Below are 16,670 nucleotides of genomic sequence, written 5' to 3' on the forward strand. Positions count from 1 at the left end.
TTCGAGATAAAAATGCTAACTCCGTTGTTTTCCACCAGGTGGTGCTATAGGTGGTTTCATTGCGTAGCACATGGATACTTTACTATACCTTGACACCACTTCTATGCCTATAGCTGCCTCCGTTCTCAAGTTAATGGCAGTGGACAGGATATGGGTGGACACACTGTATAATAAATGATCATTTTTTGTTTAACAATAAATGTGAATTCTTCTTCATAGAAAAATAAGACATCTCCTGAAAATAAGACCTAGCGCATCTTTGAGAGCAAAAATCAAAATAAGACACTGTCTTATTTTCGGGGAAACGGTAGATACAGCTGTCCCAGCTTCTACTATGGGATGTATATTATTTACAAAAGTCATTATCACAAAGAGTTGACTGCACTCCATACCGTGACAAGCCTGAAAAAACAGTTGCGAGAAACAACAGTTACATGATCAATATCCCCTAACATTAGAACTGCACCTAAGAGGGATGAGTTAATTGTTTGACTAAATATAGTGGGGTATTTTTGATAACTTTGTGCGGTCCCCGAAGGTTGGTAGAGATTTCAAAATAGCCGCTGGCCGTAAAAAGGTTCCCCCCCTGGTCTAACACAACCTGTCATTACAGCTGTCCTATTTATCCAAGACTTTATTTATTACATATTAAAATGATGAAAACGATATAGGGAGCTCATTTCAATACTTTACTTTAGGGTAAATTTGTAAATTTAAAGAATACAGAACTATAAAACCATTAGTCTAGTCTTATTTTTCCAATGTTCACACAATCTATCTCATATTATATATTTATATTCCACATAGAGATTCCTATTTATACAGTATATCACAATAGTGAGTACACCCCTCACATTTTTGTAAAATTTTATTGTATCTCTTCATGGGACAGCACTGAAGAAATGACACTTTCATACAATTATTATTATTATTATTATTATTTATTAGAATGTAAAGTAGTCAGTGTACAGCTTGTATGGCAGTGTAAATTTGGTGTGTTCTCTAAATAACTCAGCACACAGCTATTAATCCCTTCATGACCGAGGATGTACCGTTACGTCCTAAATCATGAAAGGATATTCACCGTCTGCTACTGCGGTGATCCCTGCACATGTCTTCTAATTTGAATAGACACCTGCGCCTTATAAACCCGTAGATCGCGCTGTCAAAATGTGACAGCGCAAAGTGAATAGCCGCAGCTGGGAAATCGCCTTTTCCTGCCACCATCGGAGGCCCTGTGCCCCGATCACGGGGAGCCGATGGTTGTTATGTTAGTGACCGGTCATAGGATGACTCCTGTTGCTATCATGATGGCAGCGGCTCTAACAGGAATGCTGCATTTCTGTTGATCAAAGCTGTGCATCTCTAATCAACAGAAATTAATCAGGAATCAGACTACTAATTCTTATAGTCCCCTAGGGGGACTAGTAAAATAAAATAAAACAGTTTTAAAAAATTAAAAGTTCAAATCACCCTACATTTGACTCATTGAAAATTAAATGGTTAAACAATTAAAAAATATACTCATATTTGATATCGCCGCAATAAAAAATGCCCGATCTATCAAACTATAAAATCAATTAACCTGATCGGTAAACAGCGTACTGGCAAAAAAATTACAAATGCCAAAATTAGGTTTTTTCATTGTCGCAAATTTTGCGCAAAATGCAATAACAGGTAATCAAAATGTAGCATCTGTGCAAAAATCTTACAATTAAAAACGTCAACTTGAGATACAAAAACTAAGCAATCACTGAGCCCAATATCCCAAAAAATGAAAACACTATGGGTCGTGGAAAATAACGCAAAGTGCACCACTTTTTTTGGACAAATTTCAGAATTTTTTTTAACCTCTTATATAAAAGTAAACCTATACATGTTTGCTGTCTACGAACTTGCACCAACCTCAGGCATCACACCAACACATCAGTTTTATTATATAGTGAAGACAGTGAATATAATACCCCGAAAACAATCGTGCAATCACACTTTTTAATTTTTGCAATTTTTTCGCACTTTAAATTTTTTTATTGTTTTCCAGTACACTATATGGTAAAACTCATGGCGTCATTTAAAAGTACAACTCGTCCTGCAAAAAACAAGCCCTTATATGGTGAGATTGATGGAAAAATAAAAAAGTTATGGCTCTCGGAAGGGGAGCAAAAACCAACAAACATCTGTACACCCCTCTGTGAAAATGACCAAATTGTGCCCAAGTAGTCTTTTTCCTTCCCCAGGGTCATGTGACTCATTAGTTTTATAAAGTCTCATGTGTAAATGGGGAGCAAATGATATGTCACAGGAAGTTAAGTAAAAAAAACGTTTAGGGATTAGCTATACAACGTGTGCAGAACTATTAGGCAAGTTGTATTTTCGAGGATTTTTTTAATATTGATCAACAACTATGTTCTCAATCAACCCAAAAGGCTCATAAATATCAAAGCTTAATATTTTTGGAAGTTGGAGTGTTTTTTTTTTATATTTGGCTATCTTAGGAGGATATCTGTTTGTGCAGGTAACTATTACTGTGCAGAATTATTAGGCAACTTAATAAAAACCAAATATATTTCAATCTCACTAGTTTATTTTCACCAGATAAACCAATATAACTGCACAAAATTTAGAAATAAACATTTCTGACATGCAAAAACAAACCCCCCAAAAAAATAATAACACTCAACAGTCTACCATCCATAGATTCTGTCAGTGGCTTGCTCTGTTTACGATCAACATTGCATGCAGCAGCCACCACAGCCTCACAGACACTCTTCCGAGAGGTGTACTGTTTTCCCTCCCTGTAGATCTCACATTTTATGAGGAACCACAGGTTCTCTATGGGGTTAAGATCAGGTGAACAAGGCGGCCATGTCATTATTTTTTCATCTTTTAGACCTTTACTGGCCAGCCACACTGTGGATTAGTTGGATGACTGTGATGAAGCATTTGTACAGCCCCGCGGGCTCGGCTGCGACCGCCGAGCCGCTCGGATCAGTGCTCGCACTATGGGTGGTGGCTCGAGCCTCTCACGGACCCGGGGGTCACGTCGCTCTGCAAGGGAGTTGGCGCTACACGCGGGAATTTGGGTGTTTGGTTTGAAATGATAGTTCGTGATGCCACCCACGGGTTGTGGTGATTGTAGACACCACCGCTGCGGTGAAGGTATGGGGACCCCCGGGAGTGGTGTAGTAGCGCAGCTAGGTGTTGACCCCTCTGTGGGTAGGGGATGTTGGTCCCGGGGTCCGGTGGGCCGGGGCCCTGGTGCAGGGTATAGTGTTGCGGTGCAACGCGGCGCGGTGCCTGATGGCACTGGTGTGCTCACTCTGACACAAGACACTGGAGTCACTGGTAAACCAAACGGAGTGATGAACGGGGCCCGCAGCCGGCTGAAGCTTTTCCCAGATTAGGTTGGTGGTGTCCGCCTTTCTCCTGCACCTCTGTGTGTGAATCTTGACTCCTGTGCCTAGACACCGGTAGTCCGCTCCCCAACGTGTATCTGTCGTAGGAGCCCGTTTGCCCGCAGACGCTGGCCCTTTGGATCTCTTGCCCTTGGCGGTGGCACTTATCCGGAATGGTTGGGCTGTTGCCTTCAATCGGGTCTTAGGTGGGAATGAACCCCTGAGGTCCAGACTGCAATCAGTTAATTTCACTATGTTGGTGGCTTATAGCCTAGTTCGGGGTCTGAGTACCCTGTCTGGTGCTCCGGTATCCAGTTGGCTTACCGGTTTGGTTCCGGCGGGCCACTACCCAGTCCCGGTCCCTTACGGTTCCACTGGTCGTTTTCCTGGTCTCCTGCAGGCAGCCACTACCGTCTGCCTCCTTGCCAGTGGCGACTGGGCTACGACCCAGCCACCTGGTAGTGTCTGGGCAGCCTGGACACAGGACTGCCCGTGAACTTGTCTGCTCTACACTCGAACTTGAACGTGACTCTTCCAGAGCCTGAGCTAGACTACTTGGGTTCCTGCCTCTAGGCCTGTGAACTCCTCGGTGGGTGGAGCCAACCTTCTGGCCCCACCCCCCTGGTGTGGACATCAAACCTGGAGGGTGGTGACAAGGCTTTAAAGTTTGACTGATGTTACCTAACTGGGAAGGGGTGTGTAGTGTTGTTGTGTGTCTAACTGGGACGACCTGGATAATCCAGGGCGTCACACATAGTCCTACATGAAAACTAGCAATAGGTCTGGGAGTTGAGCCTAACTTCATCCTCAACCCGAAAAGGTCCCACAAGTTCATCTTTGATGATACCAACCCATACCAGTACCCCACCTCCACCTTGCTGGCGTCTGAGTCGGAGTGGAGCTCTCTGCCCTTTACTGATGCAGCCTCTGGCCCATCTGTGACGCCCTGGCAAAACCAGGTAGTCACAGATGACTGTACCTGCCACCAAGGGTACAGGAATTGCCTTTTTCTTGGGAATTAACACCACACATCCCACTCATAGGAACACCAGCCACAAATCCTAGTCGCCCCCCCCCGACAGCCAGGACACACCAGTGGGCGGGACCAGGCAGATGGGAACGCCCATCTAGGGGTCTTGAGGTGACATGGGGTGGGAACAAGGGAGTCTAAGAGAGTCTGAGTCGAGGGCAGTTGGAGTTGGGAGTAGAGAGTTGGAGGTGCAGCCGGTGACAGGAGCTGAAGTGCAGCGTGGTCAGGGTTGGAGCCCTTGGACCACGGGAGAACCGAATAGGTGTCAGACGGATTTGTAGGGCCACAGGCGACGGAGATCTGGTCGCGGGAGACCTGAAGTGGACTGGGGCAGGGTTATAGTCCGCCGGTACCAACGACAGGAATCTGGTCCGGAGGCCGTGCATGGGCGGGGTACCTGGACCCTAGGCCGAGGCAATCTTCAAGCCCCTTTTTAATTTACCAGCGGGACAAGGTACCAGGCCTTGTTCCCGAAGAGAGAAGCCCAGATAGAGCAGACCGGCAGCCCAACGCAGGGGACAGGGTGTCTGCCAAGAACCCATTAAAGTCCCACGGGTCAGCGTCTGCGGTCAACGGCTCCCTTTGCGCCCAAAGCTGCAGGGGAGCGGATTTCTCCCGTTCCAAGCGGGGGTTAATCCATACACCACAAGACACAAGTGCAGGAGGAAGGGCCCCTACATTGCCAACCAGTGACCCACGCACCTATGTTCCCCAGGAACTGGCCGTCTCGGCTGAGGGGTCCGTTCTGCCCCCATCTGCCACATCGCCTCCCTCGCCACCCGTGTCCGTGGCTAGCACCCCGATCGCCCCCCAAGCAATGGCAGCAAAACCCGTCTCGTTTAAAAAGGAGGACCCAGCAATGGGGACCTCGGGCCTTACCAGTACCACCGATCCGGCACCCGTCTCGGCCTCGAGCCAGACCGCAACCCTGACAACATCCCATCTGGCCCCGAACCAGGCCGCAACCCCGATGACATCATCCTCGGCCCCAGCAGTCCGCCTGGCCGCAGCAGAGATGACGACGACGGCCCCGGCGGTCCACCCGGCCAAAACAGAGATGACGATGGCCCCGGCAGTCCGCCCGGCCGCAGCGGAGGCAGAACCCGATCGGAAGTCTGTCTGGTACGCAGTGCTGGCCATTCCTAAATACCTCGTCCCGGCTGTGGAACAGCGGGCATACACCTGCCGAGAGGAGGAGCAGGCCACTGAGCGATGGGGCCCGCGGCAGAGCGAGAGTCCGGTTGTCGCCGGTGCCGAGCGCATTCGAGTGGGTCTGGCTCCCGAGCAGGAGGCGGAGCACGGAACCCGTGCCCCGTATTGGGAGCGGTAGCAATGGCAGCTGCGCCAGGAAATTTCCGCCCATGAGAAACGCAAGGCTGAGGTGCTCGTCCGCACCTACAAAGAAAAAGACCATCTACGGCAAGCCACTTTCCAGGTCCGGGGCCCGATATACCTAGGACAGGTCTGTTACTTTGACCCCCAGAAAGGATGGGGTTTCATTACGAGCCGGGACTGGATGCCGAAATATTTGTGTACCGGAGTGATGTGGACCCTCACCTACCAACCGGCCACCCAGACCGAGATCTGGAACCCGGGGATATGGTGAGCTACACCCGGCATTACGGAGAGCGAGGGTGGTTTGCCCTAGATGTCAAGAAGTGGGTCGTGGTTGATGAAACACCATGCCTCGCCTCCCACCATCACCTTTATGAAAAGAAGTGAGGTAGTGGTTCCCGGCTACCTTCTCCTATAGTTTTTTTGAAAAATGTTTACCCCCAGTTAACTGTTAAAAATGGACCATGGTGTCAGGACTGGCGACATCGCCCCAAAAACTTTCTTGGGTCATGTAAATAACCCCCCCTCTACCTTCTTGTTACTCACCACCAGGAGGCGGCACCCTCTGGAGAGGTCGGTTGGAGGAAGGGCCTGCTGTGGAGTCAGCCGAGGCCCAGTCACCACGGAAACCGGTGACTACCCTCCAGGCCAAAGGGATCTGGTCAATTGGACCCTTTGGGGTGATACAGGGTGCGGAACTTTGACCTGTACACTGACAGAGACACCCACCAGAACCCAGGATGGTGTGACACCTGACTAGCAGTGGCACCAAGGGAGGGTACAGGTGTTTTGGGTGGCGGGAAAAAGGGTAGATAGTAACTGTTTCCGTAACGTTCACGATCTGTGCCTCCCATAAAGGGAAGAAATGTTTAATTGTTGACCGTTTAAAAATGTTATCCCTGTTTTTACCTTTTTTGCAGAAGCAGAAAAATAAATACCGGTGCCGGACAGCCCGCGGACGGGCTGTGTTTTACCAAGAGGGAGTATGATGCCCTGGCAAAAACAGGTAGTCACAGATGACTGTACCCCCCACCAAGGGTACAGGAATCGCCTCCTCCTTGGGAATTAACGCCACACATCCCACACATAGGAACACCAGCCACAAATCCTAGTCGCCCCCCCTAAAAGCAAGGGCACACCAGTGGGTGGGACCAGGCGGATGGGAACGCCCACCTAGGGGTCTTGAGGTGACACGGGGTGGGACCAAGGGAGTCTAAGAGAGTCTGAGTCGAGGAGTTGGGAGTAGAGAGTTGGAGGTGCAGTCGGTGACAGGAGCTGAAGTGCAGCGTGGTCAGGGTTGGAGCCCTTGGACCACGGGAGAACTGACTAAGTGACAGATGGCTTTATAGGGCCACAGGCGACGGAGATCCGGTTGCGGGAGACCTGAAGTGAACCGGAGCAGGGTTGTAGCCCGCCGGTACCGATGACAGGAATCCGGTCCGGAGGCCGTGCACGGGCGGGGTACCTGGACCCTAAGACGAGGCAAGCTTCAAGCCCCTTGTTAATTGACCAGCGGGACAGGGTACCAGGCCTTGTTCCCGAAGAGAGAAGCCCAGATAGAGTAGACCGGCAGCCCAATGCGGGGGACAGGGTGTCCACCAAGAATCCATTAAAGTCCCACGGGTCAGCGTCTGTGGTCAACGGCTCCCTCTGCGTCCAAAGCTGCAGGGGAGCGGATTTCTCCCGTTCCAAGCGGGGGTTAATCCATACACCACACGACACAAGTGCAGGAGGAAGGGCCCCTACGTTGCCAACCCGTGTGCAGGACCAGCACACCTCTCGCAACCGGCATCCGGCCTTGATTTACAATACAGACGTGGTGTGAGTTCTTCCTAATTGTGAGTACACCGGTGTCATCCGGTTCAACCTGCCGACAGCGCCGACCAGCCCTGCTCCTTACCCACGCCTGGGCCCCAGGACTACACCTTCCCCCTACCCATGGAGGGGATACCACCTTGCTGCCTCCACACCATCGGTCCAGGACGATGGCCCCGAGAGGCAGCGGCGGTGCTACCATCCCATCACTGCAACCCATGGATGGCGTCACAGACAATCTCCCCTGCAAATACCTCTCTTTTTCACTATGTGCGAGGACGGGCGGTTGCACAAGCCCCGGATCCGGTCACCACTCGAGCCCAGGACACGATTCCGGATCCGAGCGCCATTCGAGCAGCCTCGGTTGCTGCAACGGAGGCTCACCCGTCCGCGACACATCCATCTGGCCCATCAAGAGTCACTCTCATTTCTTCAGTCCATAAAACCTTTGAAAAATCATTCTTAAGATATTTCTTGGCCCAACCTTGGCCTTTTATCTTATGTTTCTTATTCAAAGGTGGTCATTTTTCAGCCTTCCTTACCTTGGCCATGTCCCTGAGTATGGCACACCTTGTGCTTTTTGATACTCCAGTAACGTTGCAGCTCTGAAATATGGCCAAACTGGTGGCAAATGGCATCTTGGCAGCTGCACGCTTGATTTTCCTCAATTCATGGGCAGTTATTTTGCGCCTCTTTTGCCCAACATGCTTCTTGTGACCCTTTTGGCTATTTGCCATGAAACGCTTGATTGTTCAGTGATCACGCTTCAAAAGTTGGCAATTTCAAGACTGCTGCATCCCTCTGCAAGACATCTCTCATATTGGACTTTTCAGAGCCCGTCAAATCTCTCTCCTGACCCATTTTGCCAAAGGAAAGGAAGTTGCCTAATAATTAAGCACACCTTATATAGGGTGTTGATGTCATTACATCACACCCCTTCTCATTACAGAGATGCACATCACCTGATTTACTTAATTAGTAGTTGGCTCTCAAGACTATACCGCTTGAAGTAGGACAACATGTATAAAAAGTATCATGTGATCAAAATACTCATTTGCCTATTAATTCTGCACACAGTGTATAATGATTATAGTGAGGAATTTTAAAATAAAAGACCCTTCACCCTCGGGCGATTTTCCGTTTTTCCGTTTGTTTTTTTTTGCTCCCCTTCTTCTGAAAGCCGTAACTTATTTAGTTTTCCACCAATCTTGACATATAATGCCTGCTTTACACGCTTCAATAAATCTTTCAATCCGTCGTCGGGGTCAAGTTGTAAGTGACGCACATCCTGCATCGTTCGTGACGTATTTGCGTGTGAAACCTACGTGCGATCAAGATTGACCGAAAATACGGTGATCGCATACACGTCGTTTATTCCTCATACATTGAGCGTTTTGTTGTATGAACCTAGTGAATTGTAACGTGTGACATCCCTCATACGATTTTGGTGTCTGATGCTATGTGCGCAGGTGTGCGCTCTGCACCGCAGCTTAAAAAAGCTCTGTTTCAGAGCGCAGCTGAAAAGCTGCGTTCTGAAGCGCCTCACAATGTCTGTCATTCCCTAATCTCTGTCAGTCGGTCACTATCTCTGTCCCTCTCTCTCTGTCCATGTCAGTCTATCCCCCTCTCTCATATACTCTCCGATCCCCGATCCCCGGCGCTGCACGGCATTCACACTGCTCCGGCGGCTTTTACTGTTTTGAAAAAGCAGGCCGCCCATTAAACAATCTCGTATTCCCTGCTTTCCCCGCCCACCGGCGCCTATGATTGGTTGCAGTGAGACACGCCCCCACGCTGAGTGACAGGTGTCACACTGCACCCAATCACAGCAGCCGGTGGGCGTGTCTATACTGTGTAGTGAAATAAATAATTAAATAATTAAAATAAACGGCGTGCGGTTCCCCCCAATTTTATAACCAGCCAGATAAAGCCATATGGCTGAAGGCTGGTATTCTCAGGATGGGGAGCTCCACGTTATGGGGAGCCCCCCAGCCTAACAATATCAGCCAACAGCCGCCCAGAATTGCCGCATACATTATATGCGACAGTTCTGGGACTGTACCCAGCTCTTCCCGATTTGCCCTGGTGCGTTGGCAAATCGGGGTAATAAGGAGTTATTGGCAGCCCATAGCTGCCAATAAGTCCTAGATTAATCATGTCAGGCGTCTATGAGACACCCTCCATGATTAATCTGTAAATTACAGTAAATAAACACACACACGCCAGAAAAAATCCTTTATTAGAAATAAAAAACACACACATATACCCTGGTTCACCACTTTAATCAGCCCCAAAAAGCCCTCCATGTCCGGCGTAATCCAGGATGCTCCAGCGTCGCTTCCAGCGCTGCTGCATGGAGGTGACCGGAGCTGCAGCAGACACAGCCGCTCCGGTCACCTCCACGCAGGTAATGAAGACAGCCGCGCGATCAGCTGCTGTCACTGAGGTTACCCGCTGTCACTGGATCCAGCGGTGGCCGCGGGTAACCTCAGTGACAGCTCAGCTGATCGCGCTACTCACCTCAGTTGCTGCGTGGAGGTGATAGGAGCGGCGGTGAGTAGCGCGATCAGCTGAGCTGTCACTGAGGTTACCCGCGGCCACCGCTGGATCCAGTGACAGCGGGTAACCTCAGTGACAGCAGCTGATCGCGCAGCTGTCTTCATTACCTGCGTGGAGGTGACCGGAGCGGCTGTGTCTTCTGCAGCTCCGGTCACCTCCATGCAGCAGCGCTGGAAGCGACGCTGGAGCATCCTGGATTACGACGGACATGGAGGGCTTTTTGGGGCTGATTAAAGTGGTGAACCAGGGTATATGTGTGTGTTTTTTATTTCTAATAAAGGATTTTTTCTGGCGTGTGTGTGTTTATTTACTGTAATTTACAGATTAATCATGGAGGGTGTCTCATAGACGCCTGACATGATTAATCTAGGACTTATTGGCAGCTATGGGCTGCCAATAACTCCTTATTACCCCGATTTGCCAACGCACCAGGGCAAATCGGGAAGAGCCGGGTACAGTCCCAGAACTGTCGCATATAATGTATGCGGCAATTCTGGGCGGCTGTTGGCTGATATTGTTAGGCTGGGGGGCTCCCCATAACGTGGAGCTCCCCATCCTGAGAATACCAGCCTTCAGTCGTATGGCTTTATCTGGCTGGTTTTAAAATTGGGGGGGACCGCACGCCGTTTTTTTTAATTATTTAATTATTTATTTCACTACACAGTATAGACACGCCCACCGGCTGCTGTGATTGGGTGCAGTGTGACACCTGTCACTCAGCGTGGGGGCGTGTCTCACTGTAACCAATCATAGGCGCCGGTGGGCGGGGAAAGCAGGGAATACGAGATTGTTTAATGGGCGGCCGGCTTTTTCAAAATAGTAAAAGCCGCCGGAGCAGTGTGAATGCCGTGCAGCGCCGGGGATCGGTGAGTATGAGAGAGGGCTGCTCAATTCAGTTACTCAGGAGTTTAGCGGTCACCGGTGAGTCCTTCACTGGTGACCGCTAATCAGGGCGCTACACAGACAGAGCCGCAGCATGACAATGAAGTCGGGTGAAGTTCACCCGAGTTCATTCTGATCGTGCGGCTCTGTCTGTGTCTGCTGTCATCTGCCATTCAGCTCTGCTACATGGCTGTCTGTGGCTGCTGTCAGCGGCCATGTAGCAGAGCTGAATGGCAGATGACATAGTAAAAACGCATCCCTACACATTACACACGCTTGGCAAGTCAATAAATAAAAAAAAAAAAAAAAAAAGGTGCCCAATGCATACGTCACAGAACACATGATCTAAAGGATCGCACACAAAATTGATCAATTTAACATAGACTACTAACGCACGTGTGACAGCAAATGAACGACCTACGTGCAATCTCATTCAATCGCATATGCGACCTGGGCGTGTCACATCGCATACGAGATCGCATACCTAATTGTAAGGTGTAAAGCTGGCTTTAGGGCTTTGTTTTTGTAGGACGAGTTGTACGTTTAAATGAAACCATGAGTTTTATCATACGGTGTACTAGAAAACGGCAAAAAAATTCTAAGTGTGGACAAATTGCAAAAAAAGTGCAATCGCTCAATTCTTTTTGGGATATTTTATTCACCATGTTCACTATATGATAAAACTGATGTGTTGGTGTGATGCCTCAAATCGGTACGAGTTCATAGGCACCAAACATGTATACTTTTACTTTTATCTCAGGAGTTAGAAAAAATCACAAGTTTGTCCAAAAAAAAGTGGAGCATTTTTTTGCGTCATGTTCCGAAACCCATAGCGTTCTCATTTTTCAGGATCTGGGGCTCATTGATGGCTTATTTTTTGTGTCTCAGGCTGACGGTTTTTAACGGTAGCATTTTTGCGCAGATGGTACATTTTGATCGCCTATTATTGCATTTTGCGCAAAATTTGCGCAAACATAATTTTGGCGTTTCTAATTTTTTTTCCGTTTCGCCGTTTACCGATCAGATTAATTGATTTTATATTTTGATAGATTGGACATTTCTTAACACGGGGATACCAACTATGTGTATATTTTTTATTTTTTTAATTCTTTAATTTTTAATGGGGTGAATGGGGGGTGATTTGATCTTTTATTTTTTTTTTATTTTTTTAAATGTTTTAAAACTTTTTTTAACTTATTTTTTTATTTTACTAGTCCCCCTAGGGGACTATAAGGATCAGCAATCTGATTGCTTGTTCAATTGTGTAAATCACAGCTGCACAGCTGAGATCTGCAGAAATCCTGCTCTCCTCTTGCAGGGAGCGCTTTACCGGCAGTAAAAGGAAGTGACTCATGATAGCTACAGGAGTCATTACATGACCCTGTGCTACCATGGCAACCATCGGCTCCATGTGATCATGTTACGTGATTTCTGATGAAGGCGGGTGCGCGCTTACCGCTGTGGGCATGTACATCGCACTGTCACATTTAGACAGTGCGAAGTAAGGGGGTTTACAGGTGCGTTTGGATCGCGGATCCACTCGTGCCTGGGAGGCACACATGTCAGCTGTTCAAATCAGCTGACATGTGCAGGGATCTTTGCCGGCTTCCCGCGGCAGTTGGTGGGGATTACCCTGACACGATCCATGATGTACCCAGTATGTCATGTGTCATGAAGAGGTTAAAAACTGAAGAATTGTTAGTAGCATGAAAGTGAAGCTTTTTAGAACGTATTTTGGTTGTTCATTTTTATTTTTCATGTCTTTATTTTCATGTTGCGATGTTCTATTAAATTAAGTAGGTTTTTATTGAAAAATTTGCTGAAAATATTACATCAAAACGGCTTACTTAGCAAACCCTCTTTTCCCTTTTGTCCATTATCACACATCAGACCAGAATAGCAAGGTGAGATACATAAAGTCAATTGGCAAAAAAGATTAGAAGGAACAGATTTTAGCCCAGGGATTACAAAAGCATTGGATAGGTCATAAAGAGAAATGTTTGTATCAAGGTCACATTTGACTACAAGCTAGTATTGTTCAGTTTTAAGGAGTTCTTTAGCATCTCAATAAGCATAATGCAGTTATATGACAGTGTATGGACAGAGAACAACATGGACTTGGTCATTAAAATGTCGGGCAAGGGGGGCTCTATAGTAGTCATGGAGAAAGTCTGTACTGACCTGGTGAATCATATTGGCAGGTCAGTATTTCAAAATAGTGAATACTGTAAAAAAGACAAAACAAAACAATGGTGCAATTGCACTTTTTTTTCACCGCACTTGTGTCTATGATATGAAATTCTGCAATCAACGTACCTGCATACGTTTACCGAAAGACCAAACTACCCCTTTAAGTGTGTGGCTGACAGTTATCTTTTATGTCTTGCTTTAAACAAGTGGTATCAACTTTGACTGCAAAACTTTCAAAATGTTGTTAACTATACTGGATTTGCTGGCTCATAATAATCATATGACCCGATTCATCAAGACCAGTGTTGTTCATGCTGTTCTTGATGAGGAGGTGTGCTGGAGTCATACGCTCCTGATTCATGAAGAGATGCTCTCTGTTTCATGAATGAGGAGCATCTGATGAGTGTCGTGCACCTGCATGCAATACGCCAGAAATCTTAGGGTGCTTTCCCACTGCATTCCTCTCTCTGCTCAGTGGTCCCATCAGGGCTTCAGTCCGAAACCCCCACAAAACGGGTTTCGCACATATGCACCGACAGGACCACTGACTATCATGGTGCAGACAGAGTGACCATGTGCTCTGTCGTACCCATTTTTGGGGGTATATGCTTACTTGAGGTGGACATGCAGATGCAGTAGACCAATATAGTCAGTGGCCCCGTCGGTGCATATATCCGAATCCCGTTTTGCAGAGGGTTTGGACAGAAACCCTGATGAGACCACTGAGAGGAACGCAGTGTGAAAGCACCCTTACTAAATTGAGACTTCTGGCATAGGGAATACTACAGCTAGTCATGAATTATTCAAGGTGTGACATTCCACATCCAAATCTTTAAAAAGTTGCAAAATTAGGCGCAGCTCCGTAATCCACCTACATTTTGCAACTTTTGGTGTTTCCATGACAGCTTTTGGTGGAACAGGGGCAACCCGTTCCACCAAAAACTGGCATGGAAACACCAAAAGTTGCAAATTATAGGTGAAACTCGGAATTGTGCTTAAATTTTGCAACTTGTCAAAGATTTTATGCTCGAATTCTGGCATGAAAACGTTGATGAATCAGGCCCAGAATTCTAGTCAGTTGACAAAAGAGATAACACACAGATAACCCTTAAGGCCCAGCCTAAGGGGGGAAAGAAAGGAGTCTTTTGTCCCAAGTGAGGAGACAAATACTGTACATTATGCATGATATTTATCCCACTGTCATGATTCATGCACAGCTCTGCATATCTGAGCCGGAGCATATATCCTACCTCCGGGAAGAGCCTGTTTGCTCTGGCCTTGTTCCAAGGGTCACGCCACCATATCTTGGTGCTCCCGCCTCCGGGACGCCGCCAGTGATATTTCCAGCTTGGCTATGTGCTCTTCTCCTGTGAGAAATGCTATGTTTCATGTCCTGCTACCCGATGCCACTCGTCCTGACTTCTGACCCTTCTGCCCGACCTGACCTCTGTCCCTCTTGTCCTGCCTGACCTCTGTCCGTCTTGTGCAGCCTGACCTCTGTCCCTCCTGCCTGTTCTGTCCTCCATCTGTCCTGTCTGACCTTCCCTCTGTACCTCCGTGTCCTCCGGATTCTGGTCCTGCTCTGTGCTCTCCACCCGCTCTCCCCTGTTCACTTATTCTCCTGGCATCCGACCTCAGTTCTATTTCTTGACTTCGGCTTGTTTCCTCTCTGGTACAGATATGATATCCTGGCACTGACCATTCCAGGTTGAGTATCCCTACTCTGTGTTTGCGACCTCTAGTGGGTTTCTGAATTATTGCATTCAGGAGAAGTTTCATACCTGTGTCCCAGCGCCACCTAGTGGTAGCCTAACACCCAAATTTTGCATTGGGTCTGAGCAGCTTCAAGTTACTACTTTTCCAGCACATTTTCACTCCAGTTTTGGAGTATTGGCTGGTGAGTACTAATCCAGAGCTACAAAACATTTATCTCAGTACATTTGAGTATGTTAGTTCAGCTAATGCTGATCAAAGACTATCAGATAGTTTAGGAACTTTTTATAACATCTAGAAAAAAGTTTAAAAATATAAATATACAAAAATGTCATACCTGTTTTCCATGATGTTGGTATATCAGAGCAAACGCTGTTCTTGGCAGCAGTAACTAGGCCTCAGGGGGATATTTTTATCAATAATTTTTGTACAAAGTGATCTTCATTCCAACTGTCTTTATAAAGTCCAGTGACACAATAGAGCATGGTATCCGTGTCTCTAAAAGTTAATAACACTGGGGACGGCCTCTTTCTTTGCTTCTCTTGGTGACATCGTAATAATTAAGTAAACATACTGTCAAATATTTACTAGACCATATCAGCAGAGTCTCTTCCTCATACTTTGTGTGTGTGTGTGTCATGCTTTAGTCATTGTGAGACTCTTCTCTTATTTCCCAATAACTCTATTAGAAAGTTAAATGAGTATTCCCATCTTGTACATTTGTCTCTTAATCACAGGACATTCCATAAATGTATAGCAGAATCCCATCAGTGGGGGATGCATCTATTTTGATACTGGGTCAGCTGTCAGTCAAGAGGTGGGAGTAATACCTATTTATTTATATAGGCGTTCTAACTACATAGTTGTCTGCTCTAACACGCTGCATCAATGGGTGAACAAGGCTATGTGACTGTCGCGGGCGGAGGAGGGGACGCCGCGCTCTCCCACTGCTCGGGTCCGGCTGGCACTGCGGCCTGCTGCTGCTGCTCGGTGGCTCGAGCGATGGGCCGGATCCCGGGGACTCGAGCGGCGCTCCTCGCCCGTGAGTGAAAGGGGATTGGGATTTTGGGATAGTTTATTGTCCGTGACGCCACCCACGGTTGTGGTGATGGAGTGGACACCACCGCTGCTCTGTCTGGGGAGCCCGGGAGTGATGGTACGGAGCAGCCAGTTGTTGATTTGACCCTCCGTGGGTAGGGGTCTTGGTGCTCCCGGGGCCCGGTGATGGGATTGGGATGGTGGACAGGCAGGGATGGGGCCTGTGGAGGTGCAGGGGCGCAGGGACAGCGCTGTGCCGCACGGCACGGAGGTACTCACTCAGCCAGAAAACACGACACAGTTCTCGGTAAACAAACGGCTGGTTGGACGGGTCCCTCGGACGGTTCACGGTGCTGATGTTCCCTGCAGTTAGCGGTGACGTTCTCTTCCCTGCACCTATGAAAGTCTCTTTGGTAGCGATCGGTCCCCACCGGTTACCCACTCCTCGGCTTCAAGCTGGGCCGAAAGAGCCCTACTTTGCCCGCAGGCGCTGGCCCTGGGAAACTGGTGCCCTGGCGGTGGTGGTGTCTCCCCTTCACGGTCGGACTGTTGCCTTCAATCGGGACTTGGTTGTTAGGAGACAGACGTCCCCTTCACTGACGGATTTGGCAAATTATGGCAACTCCTAGCCTTGCCGGGATCCGAAAGGCCCCTGCCCTGGTGCTGACTGTTCTTCGTATACTGCTCCGGTACCGCCGGGTCACCACCCGTCC

At 48.1% G+C, this 16,670-nt stretch overlaps 1 protein-coding gene across 1 annotated transcript in view; it reads right to left on the reverse strand.

The window, feature by feature from the left end:
* The window catches only part of LOC142295775 (stimulated by retinoic acid gene 6 protein-like), a 143,969-nt gene extending 128,612 nt beyond the window's left edge, over positions 1 to 15,357 (reverse strand). The window contains exon 1 of the mRNA XM_075338863.1: positions 15,257 to 15,357. Coding sequence (XP_075194978.1) covers positions 15,257 to 15,267 — 11 coding nt within the window. The 5' untranslated portion in view covers positions 15,268 to 15,357. The remainder of the gene's footprint in view (positions 1 to 15,256) is intronic.
* Between the last annotated feature and the right edge of the window lie 1,313 nt (positions 15,358 to 16,670).

Source organism: Anomaloglossus baeobatrachus, chromosome 1, assembly GCF_048569485.1.
Source record: "Anomaloglossus baeobatrachus isolate aAnoBae1 chromosome 1, aAnoBae1.hap1, whole genome shotgun sequence".
In the NCBI taxonomy this organism is placed as follows: domain Eukaryota; kingdom Metazoa; phylum Chordata; class Amphibia; order Anura; family Aromobatidae; genus Anomaloglossus; species Anomaloglossus baeobatrachus.